Source organism: Numenius arquata, chromosome 20 (genome assembly GCF_964106895.1).
Source record: "Numenius arquata chromosome 20, bNumArq3.hap1.1, whole genome shotgun sequence".
Taxonomy (NCBI): Eukaryota; Metazoa; Chordata; class Aves; order Charadriiformes; family Scolopacidae; genus Numenius; species Numenius arquata.
Window position 1 is genome coordinate 425,523 of NC_133595.1, and position 22,880 is coordinate 448,402.

The 22,880-nt window shown below is 53.3% G+C and overlaps 1 protein-coding gene across 1 annotated transcript in view; it reads right to left on the reverse strand.

Moving 5' to 3' along the window:
• The window catches only part of EPHA8 (EPH receptor A8), a 52,508-nt gene extending 30,067 nt beyond the window's left edge, over positions 1–22,441 (reverse strand). The window contains exons 1-2 of the mRNA XM_074161513.1: positions 22,299–22,441; positions 10,022–10,086 (exon numbers count right to left, since the gene is read on the reverse strand). Of these exons, the coding sequence (XP_074017614.1) occupies positions 10,022–10,086; positions 22,299–22,383 (150 nt within the window). The 5' untranslated portion in view covers positions 22,384–22,441. The remainder of the gene's footprint in view (positions 1–10,021; positions 10,087–22,298) is intronic.
• Positions 22,442–22,880: the final 439 nt, after the last annotated feature.

Consider the following 22,880-nt stretch of genomic DNA (forward strand, 5'->3'; position numbering starts at 1 on the left):
GAGAACAGGTCATTCCAGATGTCCCCGAACACCGGGTGAGCACAGGGCACGCAGGAGTCTGTGCCATCACCTACCCTGGATGAACTCCCTCTGCTCCTCCGGCTGTGTCTGGACAAGAGACCACTGCTGCCACAGGCCAAAGGAAAATGAGGGTGAGCAGACTTCACCCAGCCCTAATTTGGGCAGTAGCCCTCCCACCAGAGCTGGATGAAGTGCACTCCTGTTGGCAGGCAGGAATGCTTGCCCAAGTCAGACCTGACGGCAGAAACTGATGGCAGTGTGTGTTTGGGAGGGCTCCAAACCCTCCAGACCGTGTCTGCAAGTCCCTTTTCTTGGTGCTCACCCTGCCATTCACAGCAGCAGCAGCAGGAAGGCACCTGCATGGTGCTCACCTGCGTCTCTTCTGGCTCATGCAATCTCCGTGCACAAACTAAACAGGCTGCTTTCCAGCCGGAGGAGGAGTTTCAGGGTGCACACCACTGGGTGAAGTGGGGAGCATGCAGTGAACACAGGACTTCCAGCAAGAAATAAGGGTCCATGGGGGCTGAGAGCCCCCTTCTTCCCAGGCAAGGTGAAGGGAGGAACTGCACACTGTGTAGTTCCTCGGTGTGAGACCACCGTGCTCAGCACAGCTGAGAGGCTGGACTGGGTGTTGGCTCTGGGAACCCAGGTGTTTACAGCCTGACAGCTCTGGGGTTAAAATTCCGTACAGCAGTGGCAGTAGGGCAAGCCTGGGGAGATGTTGGGCAAAATCAGGTTGCAGCGAGTAGGACTGCAATGGATTATCTGGGTGAGTTTAGAGTGGTTTGGGTGAGTTTAGAGGGACAGGAACATTTGTGTCATCCAAGGGAGGGATGCTAAGTGGTTTTGACTGATGAGGAGTGAGAAGCAGTAGTGAGATTTCAGATACAAATGAGCTCCATAGCTGAGGGACAAGTTGACCTTAGTTGTTGGGGGCTACAGAACACTTCTGGGGGCTCACTCTTGTCTCACATCTCCCTCTCCACCTTCTCCAAGCCCACAAAACCCTCACGAGGACACATGGATCCTCCCTTCTCCAGGGGCTTCCCACCACCTCTTCAGCTCACGCCCCTGTCCAAACCAGGCACCCCAATCACATCCCCTATGGACAGGTTTGGGACACCTGAATTCTCCATATGGGAGAAGGAGGAGGAAGAGGAGCAGAGGAAGACTTCAAACTTTCTGTCTTTTCCCTGGACTTAGCAACAGGCTTTGAAGATGCCTGAGCCCCACCACCATGCCCAAGTCCAGCTGTGAAGGGCAGCACCAGACACAGCCCTGCAGAAGCTGAGGGAGGTTCTGGCACCCCTGCAGCACTTGCTGCTCTGCTTCCGCCCGCCTGCATCTTCCTTGGGTTGCCAAAAATGTTGTTTTCTTATGTGAGTGGTGACCTGTGGTTCATTACAGACACAAAACCAACAGCAGCCCAGAGAGAAGGAGCCCAACGCTCAGCTCAGAGGGGGTGAGTCTGAAGATATCACCCCAGTGACTGTGGGAGCTAGAGAGGATGCAGATCTGCCGGGACAGGCACCCAACAGCCTTGCCATGTGGCCACCAGCACTGCAGGGACAGGACATGGCTAGAGGAGGGCATCACACCTCCAGAGTGCAAGAGATATTTGAAAGACATTGTAATAAGAGAGCCTGCTCCCTTCTCACTTCTCAGATGGGAAAGATCTTCCTCATTTAACCTCCTTGACCTGCAGGTCCTGGGGAGGAGGTTTTGCCGTGTCTGCTGCTAGTGCTAGGGTGATCAGTGCAGTCGTTTTGGTGACATATATCTTCAAAACTCCCCCAGCATCTTGCATTTAGAAGAAAACTCTGCTTCTCACTCCTACAGAGCTTAAAGCAACCTGGAAAAGTCAGCAGCTCCAGGTACAAACTTCAGCAAAAGCTCATTCAGAGGGGAATACACTAGCAAAGGGTGTAAAAGTCAAGCCACTGTCAGGAGAGAAAATATTTCTGGTTCCTTTAAAAAAAAAAATTGTCTTCTGAATTCCAGAAATGCCCAGGTTTGTTCTAGGTCCTAGGATCACTGAAGACGTGCTCTGCACCCCAGCGCGCTGGAAGATGACACGGAAAGGGGTCAGGCTACCTGTGTGCTTTGCTGGAGAGGTGAGCGTGCCCCAGCCACAGAGAGGAGCCCGTAGAAAGAGCTATGACACCCGGGAGACACTCCTGCTGCTCAACCAAGGGGTGCCAAAGTGTCCTGCGGTCTGTGCAGCAGCAGGCACGGCTCCCTGCACACCCCTGCACTGGGGGGGTGGCAGCCAGCCAGCCCCACACTCCTGCACCAACCTGTGCATGCACTGCGGCACTGCAGAGGGTGTGGAAGTCATTGTCGAAATTAATTGAGCACAAATTAACACAACATCTGTTTCCTGTCGTTTCCCCGCTGAGTCCCCCGAGGGGAGTGAGGCAGAGCTGTGCATGGGGGCAGACACGCGGGGCGAGGGCAGAGCTGGGGGGGGCTGGCAGGGATTCTCCCGCACGGCACAGCCAGGTCCCCTCTGCCCACATCCGCAGGGCTCGGGGCTCTGCGGGAGTGTCCAGCAAGGGAAATAGGAGGTTACTCTGTGCACCAAAATGCCTTGGCCTCCAGCTCGTGTGGTTGCTTTGGGCCTCCAGATGTTCACTTCTCTCCCAAATCTGGCAGAGGAGACAGTGCTCATGGTGTCCCCACAGCCCTGTGGCACTGTCAGAGCTGGCAGCACCCTCATGGCTTGCAGCGAGTAGAGAGCTAAGTGCCCATCCTCAAACACCAGCAATGGTCACCATCAACCACAGGGGAGAACTTAGAGGGTTTGCATTTGCAGCATCACTGTTTCAAACTTGGTGGGTCTATTTGCACAGCAGCTGATCTGGCAGGTTGTAGGCAGCCCCTTGGGGTCCCAGTCTGACACCAGCCCAAAACAACGCATCTGTACCACCATCCTACAGGGCAAGTGTTCTCCTTTGGTGGAAATGCGTGGAGGGAAGGCAGACCACCTGAACTGGCGGCTCAGATGCCACAGGTGCATCTTCCCAGTGTGACGCAAAGCAACACAGGTCCTGTGAGCTCTGCCAGGTCCCAGGACCTGCTGGCCATTTGGGATGGAGGGACCTGCTTCAGGAACCCCTATAACTTCAAGGGTTTTTCTGTTTCACCTTAATTACAGGCTCTTATGGCCAGGGAGAGGAGTCTCTGATAGGGGTACCATCAGCTGAAGAGTGTGAGCATGCACCCAACCTCCCAGCACTGCCTACTCTCAGCTGAGGGTTTGAAGTGGTTTTTATTAAACGAAGCTCAGCCCAGCCCCCATCATTGTGATAAGATCCCCTAGCGAGACGGAAATGAGAACATCATAATTAACGTGGTGAGCACACGCGTTGCGGGGGGGGAACACGATTGCATCTGTATTCAGGGGCTTGCCTAATACTTTAAATTATAGCCAACACCAGTTATAAAAAAATTTTCCAGATTATGAAAGGTAAAAGATGCAAACACCAGATATCTGGGCAGCTGAGCAAGGTCTTAGAAGCCTCCCAGGGCCTGTGCGGTGCAGCAGAGTGGGGAGAGGGAGGAGGAGCAGAAGGGGAGAACACGCAAGAAGAGACCACGTCCCCCCGCAGCAGCCCAGCCTCCCACCACCCTCATGGTGCCCACGGAGGGAACCAAGGGACAAGGTGACCCCAGCCTGGGACGGCTGCCAGGAGGGATGCCAGGTCTGCCTGGCACAGCAAGGCTTTTGCGGCCACTGGGACATCCAGCACTTCCCTTCCTCCCAAGAGCAAGCACTAAGCTACAGCACCTCCCCAGGAGCCGCCAGGTCCCTCGCACCACTGTCACCAAGAGAGAAAGAAAAGAGAAGGACGTTATTGCAGCTATAAATCATTAGATGGGAGGCGTTAATGGAGATAATCCCCATGAAATCAGTTACTGCTGTGGCTAAGGAGGGATTTGTCAGGCAGTTAACTACCATGAGCTTCACTGCAGGTGATTAACTCCTGGTAGTGACCAGCGTCTGGGGAATTAGCAATAACCCAGCGTTTACTGAACAAGCACTGGGAGATGAGCTTTTATCTCAATTACTAGTCTAAATCTTTATTTTCCAATGTTCCACTCCTAGCCATCCTTTTTTTCAAACACAATGAGTTTCACCGCAGCTTGCCCTGTAACTTGCTGGTATTCCTGGATCCAAGCAGAGGCTTGGATTGGAAGAGAAACCCAAGAAACAGCACAGGGACATCAAAGAGACAGAGGGCAGAAGACATGGCCTGGGCAGGTGGGAGAGCCCCAATATCTCTTGCTGCTCTGAGGAGAAATGCGTGACCCCGAAGGGGGCTGCAATGGCAAGCCCACAGCACAGCTGGGACCAGGGACAGGTTTTTTGCAGAGTGGGGATGGAGCAAAGAGAGACCCTGCCCTGTAACAGAGCTGGCGTGTCAGACAGGCTTCACACCAGCCATGAACTGGTTGCTGTCTGCAGGACCAGAGCCAGGCAAAGCCAGAGCAGAGCTGCGTAGGCTTTTGCTCTGCAAACGGCTCAGTCCCGGGGCATCTACAGCAGCACCGTACACCAGCATGAAATCCCCATCTCTGATGTGCAAACACCACGGAGGGACCATCCTTTGGGCAGAAATGTGTTGTCTACTCTCAGCTGGTGGTTTAAGCAGATTTGGTGCCTTTCTGCCAGATGCTTCACCTGGGGAGAAATAACCCCATGCATAGGTTGGGGGCTGACCTGCTGGAGAGCACCTCTGAGGAGAAAGACCTAGGAGTCCTGGTGGACAACAGGATGACCATGAGCCAGCAATGTGCCCTTGTGGCCAAGAAGGCCAATGGCATCCTGGGGGCATCCTCTCATCAGGAAGAGTGTGACCACCAGGTCGAGAGAGATTATCCTCCCCCTCTACTCTGCCCTGGTGAGGCCCCATCTGGAGCACTGGGTCCAGTTCTGGGCTGCCCAGTTCCAGAAGGACAGGGAACAGCTGGAGAGGGTACAGCAAAGGGCTACAAAGACGATGAGGTGCCTGGAGCATCTCTCTTACAAGGAGAGGCTGAGGGACTTGGGTCTTTTTAGTCTGGAGAAGAGAAGACTGAGGGGGGATCTGACCAATGCTTCTAAATATTTAAAGGGTGGGTGTCAGCAGGATGCGGCCAGTCTTTTTTTCAGGGGGGCCCAGTGACAGGACAAGAGGGAATGGGCACAAACTTGAATATAAGAAGTTCCACCTAAACATGAGGAGGAACTTCTTTCCTGTGAGGGTGGCAGAGCCCTGGAAGAGGCTGCCCAGAGAGGTGGTGGAGTCTCCTTCTCTGGAGACATTCAAAATCCGCCTGGACATGTTCCTGTGCAACCTGCTCTAGGTCGATCTGCTTTGGCATGGAGGTTGGACTAGATGATCTCCAGAGGTCCCTTCCAACCCCATATCATTCTGTGATTTTCTCTGAGCTACTGTAGAACGAGGGAAGAGCAGTCTTGGCCAATGGTGCCCAAGTGCTTCAGGATATGCCCCTTTCTTAGCAGTGGGAGGGCAGAGATGAGGAGATACAAACCACCTCTGAAGATATTTCCTGGTGTTCCCACCAGCAGAGCCAACATGGAGCACGCAGTTACTGGGGCAGCTGCCTGGGTGGCAGACGCCCACCAGCTCTCCGGGCTGACCCCAGCCCATGCAGCAATGGGGATGCTGTGGGGGACAGAGAGGGAGGTCATGGGCAGCACAGGGAACCTTTCTCCGGCACTCAAGGTGCTCCCATTATAATTAGCTTTTGCAAGGCATCACTCAAGCTCCTTAGATACTCTGTGTCTGAACAAAATCATTTCCTGTTTGACTTTGTAAATCAAAGTAGACGATACAATAATTATTAATAATATGTTGACTTATCTCATCAGCGTTTTAATTAGTCAGTAGAAAAGCAATTTGCAAAGGGGCCGATGAGGCTCCCTCTGATCCAGGAGGTCACGTGCCAAGCAAGGAGAGGGGAGAGAAGGGCACTGGGGCACTGGGGCATTTTGCTGGGGAGAGCTGGGAAACCAGAGGCACAGAAGGGTAAGGAGCAGCCTCTTTGACGGCACTGATAAGAGTTTAATTTTCAATGCAAAGGGAATTGTTCTGGGGATGGAGCGAGCTGCAGAGCTCCTGGGAGCCCTTTGATGTTATAATTGAGAGGAGCTGCAGCCTGCGGGACCGGGATGCTCCCCGTGACCCTTAAGCTTCCTGCACGTGTCTCCAGGGTGGAGGTGAGGGGGGAAGCACAATTAAACCCCTGAGCAGCAATTACAGCCAATTACCCCTCAGTTAATTGTCTGGCAAGAAGAAACGTCAAAACAGGCCACTGCATGCATCCCTGATGGCTTGACACTCCCCAGGGCCAGTGGTGCTGCTGACCCCCACTGTGCCCATTGCTCCCAGTGCCCAGCTCCTCTGCTCTTCCTGGCCACAGCAAACCCAGAGAGTCAAAAAAACCATCCTGTGAGGCAAGTTCACCTTGGTCACAGGTGTGATGAAAACATCAGGACTTTCCAAGTGGTATCCTTCCAGTTTTGCACTGCTGATGCTTTGGACCGTTGCCCTAGCTGTGCGGGCAGCTCTGGGATCTCCCGGTGTAGGAGAGGAAACCTACAAGGCTGCTGCCTTTCCTCTGGCATCCGCAGGAGTCCCGGAGAGGTGGGACAGGACCTGTGGGTGCTAGAAAAGCAAGCTGTAGGGCATTAGGAGCTGAGCTAGTGGACACTAGTCCCCTTCTTAGGCTGGGGACTGGAGCTCTGTGCTGTTTCATGATGTGTAAAGACCCAGCCAGAGCTACCCACCTCCCCACTGTCACCTATGGGGTAGCCCTGGGCTCACACAAGGCAGCATGTGTGACTTCAGCTGGGGAGCCAGGGTCAGCAACACCATCCCTTGGCAGGAGGATGCTGTGACGGATGTGTCTGTCCTTGGATGGAGCAGAGACACTGCAGGGAATTCCTGCACCCCCCAACTCAGGCAGGACAGCCAGCAGGCAGCAAGGCAGGATAGCACAGAGTGGGTACTGCCACATTTTTTCCAGCCTGAGTATCTGAATTAAGGAAACAGCAGCAAAAATAAGGGACTCAAATAAAATCTGTCTTCAAAGTACACCAGCAACCAGGCTCTCCCCAGCCCAGGGCTGCCAGAGCTGCAGCACACTGCAGTGGGCAGGGACAGTCCCAAGGACACCAGCAGTATTCCTGAGATGGTGACCAGCAAACTCAGTTCCTTCCCCAGAGCAGAGATCACACCAGGCTTGGACCCACGTGAACCCAAGCTACCATGCCTGTGAGTCACCCAGCCTCTCTCCCACCTGAATCAGAACCCTGCTGTAGGGGATGCTCAGGAGTCATCTGCTCAGTACCAAATCATTGGCATTTGGAATCAGTATCTTATGGCAGATTCTCTGAGACACCAGCACCCTATCATACCTCAGTTCACTACCCAAAAAGCACCTGCAGCTGAAGAAGTGGCGGGAGGGGAAAGGAATGAGATGCTCTTGATGAAGCGGTGCAATGGCCCATGGAGGAAGAACCACAGTGTTCAGAGGAGTCATTAAAACATCCAGCTGGAAAAAGATACGCAAAGTTTTTTGTGCAAGAATGTCATGTCAGAACCCAGGCACCCTCCTTGAAGGTGTTCAAGCCAGTTTGCACCCAGCTGCGTGGTTGTCCTCTTGGTAACAAGGCCATGAGTTGGGCAAAAGCACAGGGTAAGCAAAGAGTGGTGTTACCCCATGACTTACCTAAGACTTGCAGGAGGATACAACAGCATAACATGACCAAGAATTGGCTTTGGTGTTAGGTGTTATAGAAGTATTTTGGGGTTTATTTTTCTTTTTTGGCATCCAGTATTAACTGTTCTCAGTTAACATCACCAATGAAGTGGAGACTTTAGATGTGTTAGAGTTCAGGAGGTGCTGGTGAAGGGCTGTTGGATGTCTGCTGTAGTACAAGAGAGCAGCACAGCGGTGACTGCGCTGCAAGCCAGCTCCAGTACCCCATGGTCACATAACGCATTACACCTGACAACACTAATGGGTCAGGATGCAGGATTCATCCCCTGGATTTGCAGATGAACAATACAGGGTGTTGCACCCCAACTGGTCATGGAAGTCCCTGATGTGGTGAGAAAGAGGCACCTGTAGGCTCTGTCTGCTCTGGGAGTGCAAGGTCCTGCTCCGTCATGCCCATGTGTCCCCAGGGCAGCCTGCTCAGGTGGATTCATCTTCATCCAAGTCATCTAGGTGATGTGATGGATCCCATCTGCATGTCTGACAGCTAGCAATGGGCCTGAGGATGTGATCACACAGGCGCCTGGAGAGCTGGACTCATGGTGGGGAATCCAGAAGAAGGAGGGTCATGGGCTGTGTGTGAGCAGGGGAGGGTCTGACTAGGGGGAGGAATTGCTTAGGATGCAGTGACGGGCAGAGCAGTGGCAGTGAACAAGAGAAAACAGCCTTCGCTCCCAGAAACATCCCAGAAACATCCTTCCTCCCAGGGGAGCAGAGGAAGCCATGGTCCCCAGTCCCCTGAACATGGATCGGGCCCCTCCAGGATGCCAGGATTTGGCAGCAGGACTGGGATGAGATGGCAGCAGCAGGGCGACAGGACAGGGATCCACATAACCGAGGGCAGTCTGTGTATGACCATGAAGAGGACAGCATGTCCCTTATCCAGGCAATGTCAGAAGAGGGTCCAGTGTCTGGAAACTGAAGCCAGGCAAAACCACGTAGCAATGGGATTTTAACAGTGACCTGTTAACAACATCACTACAGGACCTGGAGGATTTACCACCACTGGCAATTTTGTAGTCAAGGATGTTTTTTTTCTAAAAGCAGGGCTTTTCTGAGATGCCAGTGAATTGACAGGTCTAAATGCCTGTATTTATGCAGGAGATCACATCACATTAGCTCTGCAGTCCCCTCTGACCTTGTACCTCTGAATCTATTACATTCCAGGATAGTCATCATTGCAGCAGCTAACCGCTAAAATTAGAGCTGAGTTAATGATTTAATATATTTACATATATGATAATGTCTGATATAAATCTGATCATTGTTATTATTAGGAATTCACAGTTCTGATCACTCCTGCTCAAACAGCGCAGGGACTGAAAGTCTCAAGCAACAGATCAATGAAAATGATTAGAGGCCTGGGAAGATTTCTGCAGGAGGTGGAATTGAAAAGATTAGGACCGTTTAGTTCAGAGAGCAGATGAAAAAGAGTGGACATGAAAAATCAACACAGCAGCAAAAGCCAGGTAGGCACTCCGATTTTGCACATCTTGTGCATGTAGCAAGTCCCACTGTGCCTTGCAGTTGGTCCTGTGTGTATTTATGGGATTGTTTCTGTTCACTAAACGAATGAGCAAAATCCTTACAGACAGGTCACTGCTGCCATCTGAAACTCACAATTTCCAGAAAGCTGCTGCGGCAGGAAAAACTGGCCTTGGAAACGCAAGTGAAGGGAGCGTGCCAAGAGGATCTAGCCAGCAGAGATGGCAGGCTCGCTTGGGGGTCACCACCCCTACATCCCTCCCACCCACACCACAGGGCTATGCATTTACAACCCCATCCTCCTAAGAAATCATCCGCAGGGATGTCCCCTTGCCCCTCTTGCCCAGTTCCCACAGCAAACGCCTCTGATTACAGGAGGTTGAGAGCTTCCCACTCACTTTGGGCTGTTCCTCCTGACGCTCCCCTGGTGGAACGAGGAACAAAATGCTTCTCACCATGAGTGCCCCCGGGGTGACCCAATTCTTTAGTTCCCTCAAAGCTCAGGACCTGGTGACAACCTGGTCCCTACCAGGGGAAAGGAGCAGTTAAATGGCTTTTCCAAACCAGCTGTATCCCACTGCTAGTCTTTCAGGCTGACATTTTCCCAACAGACAAGGTGTCTTTGCCCCATCAGCACTGGGGCTGAGATGTCCGCTCACCCTGCCCATGGGGACCTATGGTGACCTGTCCCACTGGGGTCCCCCACAAGCCAACAATTCATACTTACCCCGTGCGAGGGATAAGTCATCCAGCCCCAGTCCCCCAGGATTGTTGACGTGTCTAGCAAGTTCACTGAAAAACACAGGAGCAAAACGCTACGTTAGAAAGCTTGTTCCCTCTCCCCGAGGCATGATGAACCGAACCACCACAAGCCTCCTCTCACCCCACTCACTTAGTTGTCCCCTGTGCCTGTCAATCCATGGGGCTACTGCCAGGGACCTGCCTGGCTGCAGCTGAGGAAGATACAGAGTGAGGCGATGGCAACAAGTGATGCTCCCCAGAGCTGTTTGTTGGGGTAAAGTTGAGGTGGGGCTGTATCAGTACCAGCCAGAGGAATGAGAGCAACATGTCCTTTTGGAGGAGAGGGGGCTGCAAACAGCAGGTCGGAGGGGATGCAGAGCAGGTCAGAGGGGACGCAAAGCAAGGGGGAGCTGGGGAAGCAAACTCCAAGCACCACATTGTCCACCAGTCCCACCTTAGACCAACACTGCTGCAACCAGAGCCTCATTCCTTGCTTGGACACTCCTCTTCCAGAGTCTCTTCTGAGCTCTTTGCACTCACATCCCTCCCAGCATCACTGGTTTGAAGTCTGCACTCCAACAGCCACTGTAATTACACACCGCGGTGCCCAGCTCCAGCACAAAGTGACCCCCCATGGTCCTGGCTGACACCCCACTGGAGAGGCCCGGCCGTAGGGGACAGGCTGCATGAGGAGGCCCTTCAAAGCCAGCCCTTCAAAAGCCCTGCCACCACCAGGAGCCCAGCTTAACGAGGAGACAGGGGCAAATCTGCAAGGGGAGGGGAACAGCTTCTTGGGGGGGGAGAGGCGAGGATGACTTTGAATGTGCTCAGGAGCTTCCCATGGAAACCTGTGCTGTGTCAGCAGGGAGGGGAAAGCGGGATGCCATGGCATTGCTGCATGCACAGGGTGAACTGCCCCTGAGTGTCATCTGCTGCCTGTGAGCCCCACACCCAGGCCCCCAGCATCCCGCAGAGGAAAGCTTTGCCTCTGCCTGGTAACCCCCCGACCTGCTCAGCACCTGAGGAAGGAGATGCCCCAGGTCCAGAGTGCAGATCCACAGGGACGAAGGCTCAGGAGAGGGTGTCGACAAGGTGCCCTGACCCTTGGGAGTGAGTGCAGTGGGCACCGACACCAGCCCACCCCATGCCTTGTCACCCCTCATCAGCACCAGGCTCCCCCAGGGACCTCCAGTCCCTCCAGCTTTCCCCAGCACCCTCTCCTGCAGCCGCACAGTAAGGCCAAGCCCACGCTGGATGCTGCGTCTGTGCCCAGCTGGTTCTCCTCACCCCTGGTCATCACTGACCCCAAGGCAACTTGGTGCAGCATCCCTGCTGCAGCGCCGGGTCTCGGCTCCTCCCCAGGTTCTGGAGGGGTGGTGGTCTCGGTGCACGGCACTGGTTTGTCACAGCGGGGACAGGCCACATCGGGACAGTGGCTAGGCTGGGCTCAGCGTGATGCTGGTCCCAGCAGCTGGAGGAATGGGTGCCACTTTCATTTACTATTACCAGGCAGTGAAGGAGAGGGGGGAAGAGAGGAGCAGGGACGTGAGCTGGCTGTGAAACATCCGGACGTCATGCTCCTGACAGAGCAGATTAGGAGCTTTTGAGGCATTTATTAATGTTAGCAGAACAATTTGAAGGAATTTCCAGGGTTTCTTGTGTGACTCCATTGGCCCAACAGCAGGCCAGGCCCCTCCACTCCCTGCACGGCACCGCTCCCACTGCTAAAGAGGCCCCTTGCCCTCAGCACGGAGTAATTACCTCGGAGATCTCAAATCCATTTTTATTTGTTATTGTTAATCTGAAGATTTTCTGCCTATTTTCCCTGGGTAATTCACCCAGCAGGAGCCTGGGCTCGGGAGTTTCCTTGCTCGCAGTGCAGGAGCACGGTCCTGGTGACCCTCAGCAGGCAGGTTACGGGGAGGGGACCACTTTCGCAGACCTTCTCTCCCCCCTGCCGTGGTCTCTGCACCTTCTTTCCCACGCTGAGATGCTCAGCGATGGATGCGGCTGCCTCTCACCACTCTCCAGGCAGCGCAAGGAGCCTGCACGGACTGGGGCCCAGCCAGGGCACCATGCTGTGGGGAACGATGCTGAGATGGGAGCAGATGTGGTGGGACGCGCCCCAGGCTTGTCTGCACAGCAGTGTGTGGGACCTGGAACCAGCGTGCTGCACCCCATCCCATCGTATGGACCATATGGTTGTCACCCAGGCTCATATAGACGAAGGAGCTGTCTCCTTGCGGGTGCTCTGGTGCACAAAGACTAGACAAGTTTGGGCTCCCTGCGACACATTCCATGGAGCGGGTTGCTTGTGCCTCTTTACGGGAAGAGGGATGTTATTTCTTTTTTTCTTTAGCAAGCATTTCAGCCAAGCGCGTGGCAGTCCAACGCATTAACCGCACTGCAGTGGGTATTGCACAAATGTAAAGGCTTTGTGTGTCCAAGAGCTCTTGCGTTCACTCATGGTATAGCACATGTCTGCCGGTGTGAGCATCCATCTAGCAGCACCATCACATGCTGTGCTCAGGTATGGGGAGACCAATACTGTCCCGAAACCCAACCATCCGTTTCAGAGAAAGGCTACAGACCAACACCGAAGGGAACCCGCCCCACTGCACACAACACAGTCCCCGTCCAGCCCCTTGCAGGTGATCTCCGGGCTGCGTCGCTCCTCTGGGGGGCGATGCTCGGAAAGAGCCTTGATGCCGGAGGGAGAGCGAGACCACCACAAAGGACCCCTTTCAGCTGAAACGTTTCTCAGAAAACGCGCCATTTTGGGAGACCTCTCTGCTACAGCTGGGCAATTCTGTTTGATGTTATGGACTGTCTGCACGTATCAGTCTCAAACTGTGAGCTCCATTTTGTTTTCCTGAGCACCATTTTGTATTTTCCCTATTCTGTGCCTCGGCCTTGACTCGGTGTATTGAGCCAAAACACCAGGAGGTGTCAGGGGAAATTCTCACACTAGTGGAAAAACTGTCAAGCCTGATAGCCCACTCAAATGGAAGCACCTAGGAGCGAGCAGGTCGCTTGCCCAGCGCCAACTGGGGTCCGGAGATGGAGTCCCACACCAGGCAGACCTGCCTGCTCCTTTGTAAAGTTGCATCACATAATGCTGCGTGAGTAGCGCGCATTGCAATATCATAGATGCAGATTATACAGGAGTCACAGACTAGGTGCATGTATATGATGTATATGCATATGATGTATATCTATAAGTTATTTATACCTACATCTTCATTGTTATATCTGCACCTGTATCCATATTCGTATCCATATCCACATCTGTATCTACCAAATTCTAAACACTACTTGGGACGAATGAGGAAGACGCATCAGGGATGAGCCTCCAGAGGATGTGCGTTTTGCCTGGGTCCATATATCTCTTGCCATATATCTATACCCCTAAGTGCTCAGAAACCCTTCCCAACGCTGGCGGCTGCGACTCCTGCAGGGATGTATAACATCCCCATAACCAGAGGCATTGGCACCATGGGGTCCCACATCCAAGCACCCCAGGCTCAGGAATGTGTTGCAGGAGCCAGGGCTGCCCAGCCCAGGGGAGCCTGTGGACCCCCAGCCCACCTGGGGGGTGCACAGTGGGGGATGTGCCAAGCCCCATCTTCTAGAAGAGCAATGGGGGACCAAAGAGGGGTCTGAGTTCCCTCGCTAATTGTTAACCCACTGCAGTTCTCACTCTAATTACTCTGCTGTCTCCCTCCCAGGCAGGGGCTTTGTAGCTGAGGCGTGGGGAGGAAGGGTCAGTGGGAGCAGCCCTGTTCCCTTGGGCTTCAGCTCCTCTCCATCACAACTTCAAAGGCCTCCCAAGATTCACAGCAAGGCTCCCCCCATGCAACAACGCCTTTTGCATCGGTAATTAAACTCTTATCAGCTCCTGCTCCCTGCTACCCAAAGACCAGCGGTCTCAGCCCCCACAGACCCACAGCGCTCTGCACACCCCATGTCATCCCCACAGCCCTAGCCCCACTCGGTGGGGGAACAACACAGGGAGGGTTATCCGCAGCAGGAGGAGAGGGTCGGGGTATGGGAAAGGGGCTCCCTGAGAGGAGGGGGACAAGACTCAGCGACATTCATTTCTTGTAAGCTCAGGCAGGGCTTTGAGGGGGCAGGTGGGGCCGGGGTGGGTCAGCTATTTGTGCCCCACCATTTAATCCAGGGGTGTGCTGAATAGCCAGCCGCGACCTTTCCAGCTCGGGAGGCAAAGCTGAGAAACAAAGCTGTGTCCTGCTGGCCACAGAGCATCGCGAGGGGACGGGACAGGATGCTTCGCTTTCAGCTTCCCCCTCCCCAGGACAGTATTTATCTTTAAAGGAAGAAAAATAGTCGTTTATTCGCCAACACACAAGGCCAACCACTGGAGCTTCGAGGTAAAAGCAGCAAGGCTGGAGGGTAGGTCAGCTCTTCCCGTTCCGGAGCTGCACGCAGGGGATGCGCCCCACGGATCCGGGGTCGGCACGGCGGCAGTGGGCGATGCACACCAGCGCTCCCCGGCACGAGCTGCCGGATCCGGGCGGGGATGGAGCTCACATTGGCCCCCGCCGGCCCCGGCTGCCCAGAAAGGAATACAGAAAAGCATTGCGGGTAAATATAAAAGATGTCACAAAATCCAGCAGGAAGGTGGGATTTCCATGTTCCTGGAAATGCCAAAATCAGGCTGAAAAGAAAAATAAATTAAAAAGAAACATTTTCAAACAATTGCCATGAAAAAGAAGTGCTGCTTTTTGGGTGTGCCCTAATTCCCATTTCAGGATTTCTTCTCAGACCTCTGGATTGTTGCTGTGAACTTTCCGTATTTAATTTTATATCGTTTTGTAATGCATCAGTAGCAGTAATACCTGTAAGGACAGCCCAGAGGGTCACCCCTTTTCAGTATACCAGGAGCAGGAGACACTTTGATGTAGGAAGAAAGATTGTTTGTTCAATCAGTGCTAACAAAAAGCCGTTGTTCAGGTTTTAAAAATAAAATGATCAACCTGATCCTTCCAGACCCTGCATGATATCATGTAAGATAATGTGCAGCGCGAGAGCATAACCTGTGGTAAGACTGAGATGTCGTAAAATAATGTAAAAAATAAAGCAAACCAAAACAAAAACACCCTGAATACAGTATTTCCAAGGCTAAAAACCTTGAAATTACAGGGCAGGAAAAAAAAAAAAAGAAAAGAAAAAAACACATCAAAAGCCAAACAGCAAAAAAACGTTCCCTATCAGAAATACAGATGAGAAAATATAGATGCAAAATACTCATATTTCCTACTCTGCTTGCAACTCCTGATGCTCCTGTGTGGTGGGACAGCCAGGGCAAACTGGGCAAGCTGGTTTGGCCACCCAAATTAAAGCAGGCATACTACCCACTGCCGGGCAGGGCGTCTGTCCTGGTGTGCATCTCCACACCGTGGCACCCCGAGGTTTTGGTGCAAATGGTGCATGGCCAGCTGGACATGGATAACTGACTGGAAATGTTAAAAACACATGGGCTGCCCCAGGGCTCAAGGACAGGGTGTACGGGACCGGACCTGGGGCTCAGGGCAAGGGGTGAACACACATTTCCAGGTCCAGGAGATTATGTCGGTGGGGAAGGAGTTCTTTTGGGCTCAAGGGGCAGCTGGGCTCGTTGTAATTCAGGGCAGAAGCCAGAGGAGGAGGTGAGAAGGCTCTGGGGATGGGTAGGAGGGGAGAAAGGTCAGGGAGGCAAGAAATTCCATGGAAACATCCAATGTGAGCAGGACCGCAGCACGGCTGGGAAGGGGGCAGGTGCTGGGGAGCACCAAGAACAGCTGAGGGGTCCCTGTGGCACCAGAGGAGGGCTCTGCAGACCTGGTGTCCCCCAGGTCTGGATTGGGCCACCTGGGAGTCATGCGAGTCCTTTCCTCTACAATGTCCCCAGCCTAACGGACAGCAAGCCGACATGGACCCGTCTGTCAGCAGAGAGGAGCCTGCACCTTGCACAGCTGCCCCTTGACATCTCGTTTGGCTAAAGCCCTGTGAGAGCTGATGAGTTCAACCCATACACTGCCAAAGGACAGCTTCTTGCCTCCCTGACCAGTGTCCCCAAACCTAGAAGCTCAAAGAACAGCACCAGGACTTCCCACTTGCCGCCAAGCTGCAGTCTCAGATTCAGGCACAGGCTGAGTATCTCACACCACCAGTAATGCAATATTGTGACAGTCTTTAAAAATCATACAAGGAGAGTTTTCTACCACAAAATACACCTCTTCTGCTTGAGGTAGACGAAACCTGTATGGGACGGACCAGGGGAAATGGGAGCCCTCTCCAGAGGGGTTTTGCCAGTGGCTCCTTCGGGGTTCTCTGGGCTGGTCCTCACGCCAGTGCTGACTCCCTCTTCTCTTTTCTAACATATGTTGGGTATAGAAAAATAGACGTGAATGTGTTTTTTTCATTAGCTGCTGAGGTTTCTGACTGCTACATTTTTTTGGGAGTTAAAGCTCACACTGGGCAAGCCCCTAACACTGTCCCAGCTCCTTATCCCAGAGCATCTCAGTGCTTCCACACCCTGTCTGAACATTGCACGCCAGCTCCATTATCTCCCACCTGTCTGGGATTTTGCAGGTTTCTTACCCAAAATCGGGACTCCCCAGTATCACTCCCAGCCTCTTCCAATGCCACACACAGCAGACTCAGGTGTCCCTGGCGCTGGAAACCTGTGCCTGAAGTAGAGCCCGTGAGTCCATCAGCAGGACAAACCCCACAGCACCCTGAGAAAGACACCCTGCTCTTCCCACTAACTCCTGCATCCCAGCAAAGATTTGAGTTTTATCCTCTCCAGAGGATTCACTAGGGAAATGTGGGTTTTCATAAATGTGCTCACTTATCTGGATTATCTGAAGGGGTTTTGGATGGCAGTTTTTCAGGCTGTTGGATGATTTTTCTCAAATTTCTCTGAGGACATCTTTTGCTCTCACACCAGTTGGCCACCCTAAACCATGCTTAGCTGTTTGTACCCTAGTGACATTTTTAAAGGAAGTTAATTTCTTTTAAAGGCAATTTCTTTGCTCTCTTAAAAATAGCTTTCTAAACTGGAACATTTTCACAGACAAAAATACCAATACTAAAAACATTTGAAGGGACAGGCTGAATATCTCACGCTACTGGTAATGAAATATTATAGGTCCTTAAAAAATGTGTGGAAGAATTTCCTAACACAAAAGGTACTGCATCCAAAAAAGGATCCAGTGACTTTTGTGCGCCCGTGACGCTGGGATGGAGCGGGTCTATCCAGCTGCAGCCAGCACTGTTGCCACTTACTTACATGGTTAAGGCATTTTAAATATGAGAAACTGGAGAAGAAGATTGTAGTCCTCCATAGTCTGGAGCAAAAAAAAAATATGAGAGGGGAACCTGCAGAGCCCAATCTGCTTGTGCCCACGATGGGTGCAAGACAGCTGGCTGCACTCAGCGTACTTTCAAGGCAGAAAAATGTGGGCTTTTTAGTCTAGCAAGAAAAGCCTAACAAGAAAAAATGGTTGGAAGGTGAAGCCAGGCAAAAATGTATTAGGGAAAAGAGGGGTCCAATTTTTTAAGGCTGAGGCTGATGAGCCATTGGAACGAATTATTAAAGGCAGGGATGGGTCTGCCTTTGCTGATGTCTTCAGATAAATGTTGAATACCGTTCTGGATGGTATCCTTGGACCAAACACAGCTCATCATGCTTTATTGGTGTGGCTGGACCTGATTCATAAAGGAGATATATCCTTCATGTGGCTATTTATGACCCTAAGTACCACATATCTACACGGGCAGGACATGGGGTTTTTTTTGTTTCTTTTTGAAGGAAATATAACTCCATGATCCTGCCACTCACTTTTGAACTACCAGGGCCGAAGGGGTTAATCGTTTCTCTGTGACAGAAGAATAATTTTGAGTGTTGGTCATGCAAACACGATGGGGTTGGGAGAATGAACTATCAAAACTGTCAGGGTATGAATAGAGTTATCATATGAATGGATTTACCCTGGAGATAAAGGCAGCACCGAAGGCTGCCAGCGAGGCAAGCGGGGACATACAGAACACAGGACCCGACCGAAACAAAGAGCGGAGGTGTCAGGATGTCTGGATGAAACCGGGGCTCCCTGGAGTCTTGCCCACCGGGACCCACGCGCGCCGATCCCAGCGGGATGCCTGGGACCAGCCATTCTCCCTCCCTCCCTGTCAGAGGATCTTTTGGGGCTGGGATTCGTTGTTTTTTCTTTTACTTTTGGGTAAAATATTTTTCTAAGTATTTCTCAGCAATTGAAAAGTAGAGAATTCCTTCGTCTCTGTAGTAATTGACCGGGTTTTCAGTTGTACTTAAATTTGGATTCGTCAGATCTATTTCCACTGTCGCCAAAATGGGTCCCCATTTATGTTCACTGTAAATAAACCCCTCGTGATTTCAGGAAACAAGAATTCAAGGAGAAGGAAAAAAAATCTGAGTAGGTGCATTTTGTGTGCCGTTGTGTTATTTTTCTGCAAATTTCGGGGTTTGATTTTCCAGGAGTTTTATAAGCTATTAGTACAAGAAGGATGGAAATGATGAGACCAGAAACACATCCCCATGAGCCTACCTGAAATCACGCAAATATTTGCAGCATTTTGGGAGTAATCAAAAAATTACACACCCCAAAAATAATTTTTTTTTTTTTTTGCATACATAGTCCAATTCAACTCCCTGTTTTAAACTAATGCTTCACCATCCCCCCATCACCAAAAGTCTGTATACCTAAAATATCATTTCCTATTCTTACAGAGCAACGCGGCATCCTCACAGCCCTTTTATAACTGAAAAAAGCTATTTCCTCTCCCTTTCAGAGCTTGGCTTCTCCCGCAGCCCCAACTTCGGCATTGCTGCAGAAGGGGTAGACAAGTAGTGCTGAATAGACACACAGATGAGTTTTTACCTCTTTTTCTGTTTGAGCAGAGGGGCAATTAATGAGATTACAATTGAGAGATTAGCGGGGGAGATTGCCACAAACCTTTCCTCTGGCCCCCATTTCGGCAGCGCAGCGAGATTTCCCAAGGACCCTGGTGCTCTCCCGCGCCCCGTCCCTGTTGCGGGAAGGAACAAAATGTCTCCATCACTGAGCCCGTGGTGCAGGGGAAAGGCGAGCATCCCTGTGCAATCAGCTCTGCGTCCTCACCGGTACGGTCCCTGCACATCACTCTGTCCCCGTCACCCGCTGTTTGCCTCAGCTGTCCCTAGGTGCCCTGAAATGCTGGGGAAGATGTCCCCGGGTCCCCCTTCCCTGCTGTACCACCTTCCCCACCAAGCACCACCCAAGCTCACCCGCAGGCCAAGGGGTCTGTGCTGTGATGGGGAGGAGGAGGGTCGCCCGTCTCACGGATGGAGGGCAGAGCCGAGCATCACCTGGGAGGGAGCAGACCACAGCAGCGGCATTTGAAGTGCCATTTTCTGGCAGAAAATACAATTTTGTCACACCCCACACAGGCCCCAAATATGGTAATTTCTGCTTATTTTCTTTCAATACAACAAAGATATTTCATATTTAATCATTTAACTTCCATTTGTGATATCATATAAAATATCTGTTTTAATATTTTTGCCTATGCAACTGGGTGTGTAATAGTGTAAATATTTTAGTCTATCGCACTATCTTCATATAATTGAAAATAACTTTTCTGCCTCCCTGCGCTAAAGCAATTTAACAATTTCAGACAAAACTTTTCCAGTGCTCCAAATGAAAATTTTCCCCATCCTGCAAATTTTCACCCATCTAGAAAAAATCTGAGTTTTGGCTTTTGCAATGGCTGCCACGCTGAAATGTGGGGATTTCCCATGGAATGGCGATTCCCTTTTCCTCCCTTTTCCAAGACACCCACTGCACACAAGACTGAAAGGAATAAAAAAAATATAAGCTCAAAACTTCCTGGAACAAATTTTTCGGGAAAGAGAAAGGCACTGGGAGCTCTTGGTAGTGAAAGAAAAACAGACTTAAGCTTGTATTCAGGTTAATGCGTGTCTTTATATACCAATTGCCTCCCAATACGCACACACAGTGCAGTGCACACCGGCCTTAAATTTGCTTTGCAGCTGTAATTTTCTACCCTGCAGCGCTTAAACGAACACTGGGTTTGCTGGGTGGCACGGTCGGGGATGCAGGGCAAGAAGCAGAGTGTGGCTGTGGCAGCAGACAGAGGTCACAGTCACCTTTGTGCCCCACGGCTACACCCTCACACCGTGCCCCCACGTGCCACGCAGTGCAGAGCCCAGCACAGCCAGAGGGCAGGAGACACTGGGGCTGTGCCGTACTTTGCAGCATCTCTCCACGTCTCTAGTCCCATTCCCATGGCAGGGCACTCAATGGCCGGCGCCGCAACGGCCCCAGCATGGACGCTGCCTCCAGCCCATCCCAGCACCCCGAGGCACCAAGTGCCGGCAGGAGCCACATCCCCAGTTCCACCACCCATCCTGCAGGGCCTGGCCGGCACCAAGCCGCCCTGCGACACGGCAGAGCAGTGCCCCAGTACCCACGGGGGTACCGGCATCCCTGGGGAGGTGGACCGAGCACCAGCAGCTTTCTGTGGATTGCCACACTTTGTCCTGATGCCACCCAGCGCTTCCTGCCTGGTCTAACCCAGACCCAGCTAGCCTGGTCTTCCCCAGAGCCCGGCTCATCCCCAGCCCCATGTGTTCCCCTGACCAAGGCTGTAATTGAGACTAACTTTCCTCTCCAAAAGGTCTTGCAGGAAATCCAGGTCTTTCCCAGCCGGGGACAGGCAGACAGCAGTCCAGGGCCTGGCTGTCCATACAGACACCACAAAACACACCCCAGCAGCCGGCGATCTCCTCTGCGGAGGAAAGCAGAGGCCCCAGCCACGCTTGTGCAGGCCCAGGGTGAGCCCCGTTCAGGCAGGGCCGAGAGCCGGGGCGGCTCCCTGCACTGCTCTCTGCCCAGGGCTGGGGCACAGAGCCACTGCTGCACCATGGAGCGGAGGGCAAGCAAGGGCCGGGGGTGTCAGGGTACTGGGGTCCCATCCTGCACCCACAGAGCCCAATCCCAGCAATGATAGCCCAACGCATCCCTCCGCAGGGGCAGGAAAGCCAGTGGGGAAAGGAGCAGGAGGAGCGCTGGGAAGCGGACGGCTGGCGGAAAACAGGGCCAGGACCAGCAAATAGCTGGAAACGGGTAATGCAGGTGAGGAAGACAAGCTGGGTGGGAGGAAGATGGCAGCAGGCACAAGAACCCGGCCCAGCAGGGTACCACAGAGTGCACGAGGCATCACGGTGCCAGCCCATGGGCCCGAGCACGCCGGAAGGATGGCAGGGATGCAGGGGCAGGAGAAGGGAGGGATGCCACTACCACCACCGGGTAGGGACACCAGCACTGGGGCTCACTGCAGACGGCTGCGCCGTGCTGGCCATGGCTCTCAGGCATAGCAGAAGGGAGGAAGGATGCTGCTGCCGGTGCCAAGGACACGCTCAGGAGCGGGAACAGCAGATCGCCCGGTGATGAAGATCAGCAGACCTGGGAAGCAGCCGTGCCTCCACTGCCAGCAGGGTTGGAAGCAGGCGAGCGGGTGGGTGGCAGGCAGTGGGAGCCGCGCTGCCAAAGCCAAGGGGGGCCCGAGACACTGGAGTAGGGTTGTGCCGCTGACAAGGGCTGGGGATAAGTGCCACCAGCAGCAGGGCAGAGTGGCCGGGTGGAGGGAGCAGGCCTGACATGGCTGACACTGAGATGTCAGGAGAGGGTCCCTGACTGCAGCCCTACTTTCCACTTCAGAAGTTTCCAGCCCTTTCCCTCACGACAAGTTTCCCACCCAAATGCCCTTCCAGCTCCCCGCATCCTCCACACGCCTTCCCGTGCCCACCGACTCGCTCCACCACAGCCCACCCAGCCCAGCCAGAAAGCATGGCCCCGTGCTGCTGCCAGCTCTGGTGACGGGGATCATCATGGCTGAGCTGGTGCCTGTGTCCCCGTCCCCTCTGCAGCCACCCCTGCACGCTGCAGCAGAGCCCTTGCAGGGAGGCCAGGCAGAGCTGGCAGACATCGCTGCAGAAATCAGGTCCTCATGCCCATCTCCGAAGTTTAGTCTCTGGTGCAAAAGCTCCAGGATTGGCAAACTCAGGCAGGCAGGGACCTGGAGCTGCGTTCCCCCAGGAGCAGGGAGAAGCTAAGCCCAGCAGAACAAGCAAGCCCATGCGGACGCATCTGAACAGCCACAGTGATCTTGTGGGTACCCCCAACACCGCCCTGTCACTCCAGGGCCACCCCGGTTCCTACCTTCACTGGTGGTAGCGGAGAGGCAGGCAGCCAAAGCGATGACAATGGAGAGTGAGGATGTCAGATCCCCCTGTGCCCATGCCATGGTCCGGTGGGGCCAGCAGCCGTGGGACAGGGCCACCTGGGTCGTCCCAGCACCTCTGCGAGTGAGCGCCCAGAGCTACGGCGCACACTGGCTAATGCAAAGGCACTTTGCGCACATTGCTCGCATCCACACGGGCGAGCGGCACGGCGGGGAGGGAGCAGCCTGCCTGTCACCGCTCGCAAGCCAATGGGGTGGGTGGGCTCTGCAGCGAGCCCCCCTTCCCACGCCACACGCGCACGCTGTACCCAGCCTGAGCATCCGGACGGGGGGCTCCTGCTCCCCCCTGCCACCGGTCCTCCCTCCCTCACTCAGGGTGGTCAGGCAGCCTCCGTTGCTTCTCACCCTCCTCGTCCCCCTTCGCTGCTCCCATCCAGCTGCTGTGAGAGTCAAACTTGCGGCTGGAGCCTGAGTCTGGTGGGGAGCTCGGTGCACAGGCAGGGTCAGGTGTGAAGGGGACGGGGTTGCCCTTCAGTCCCGGAGTGCACAGAGGGGAAAAC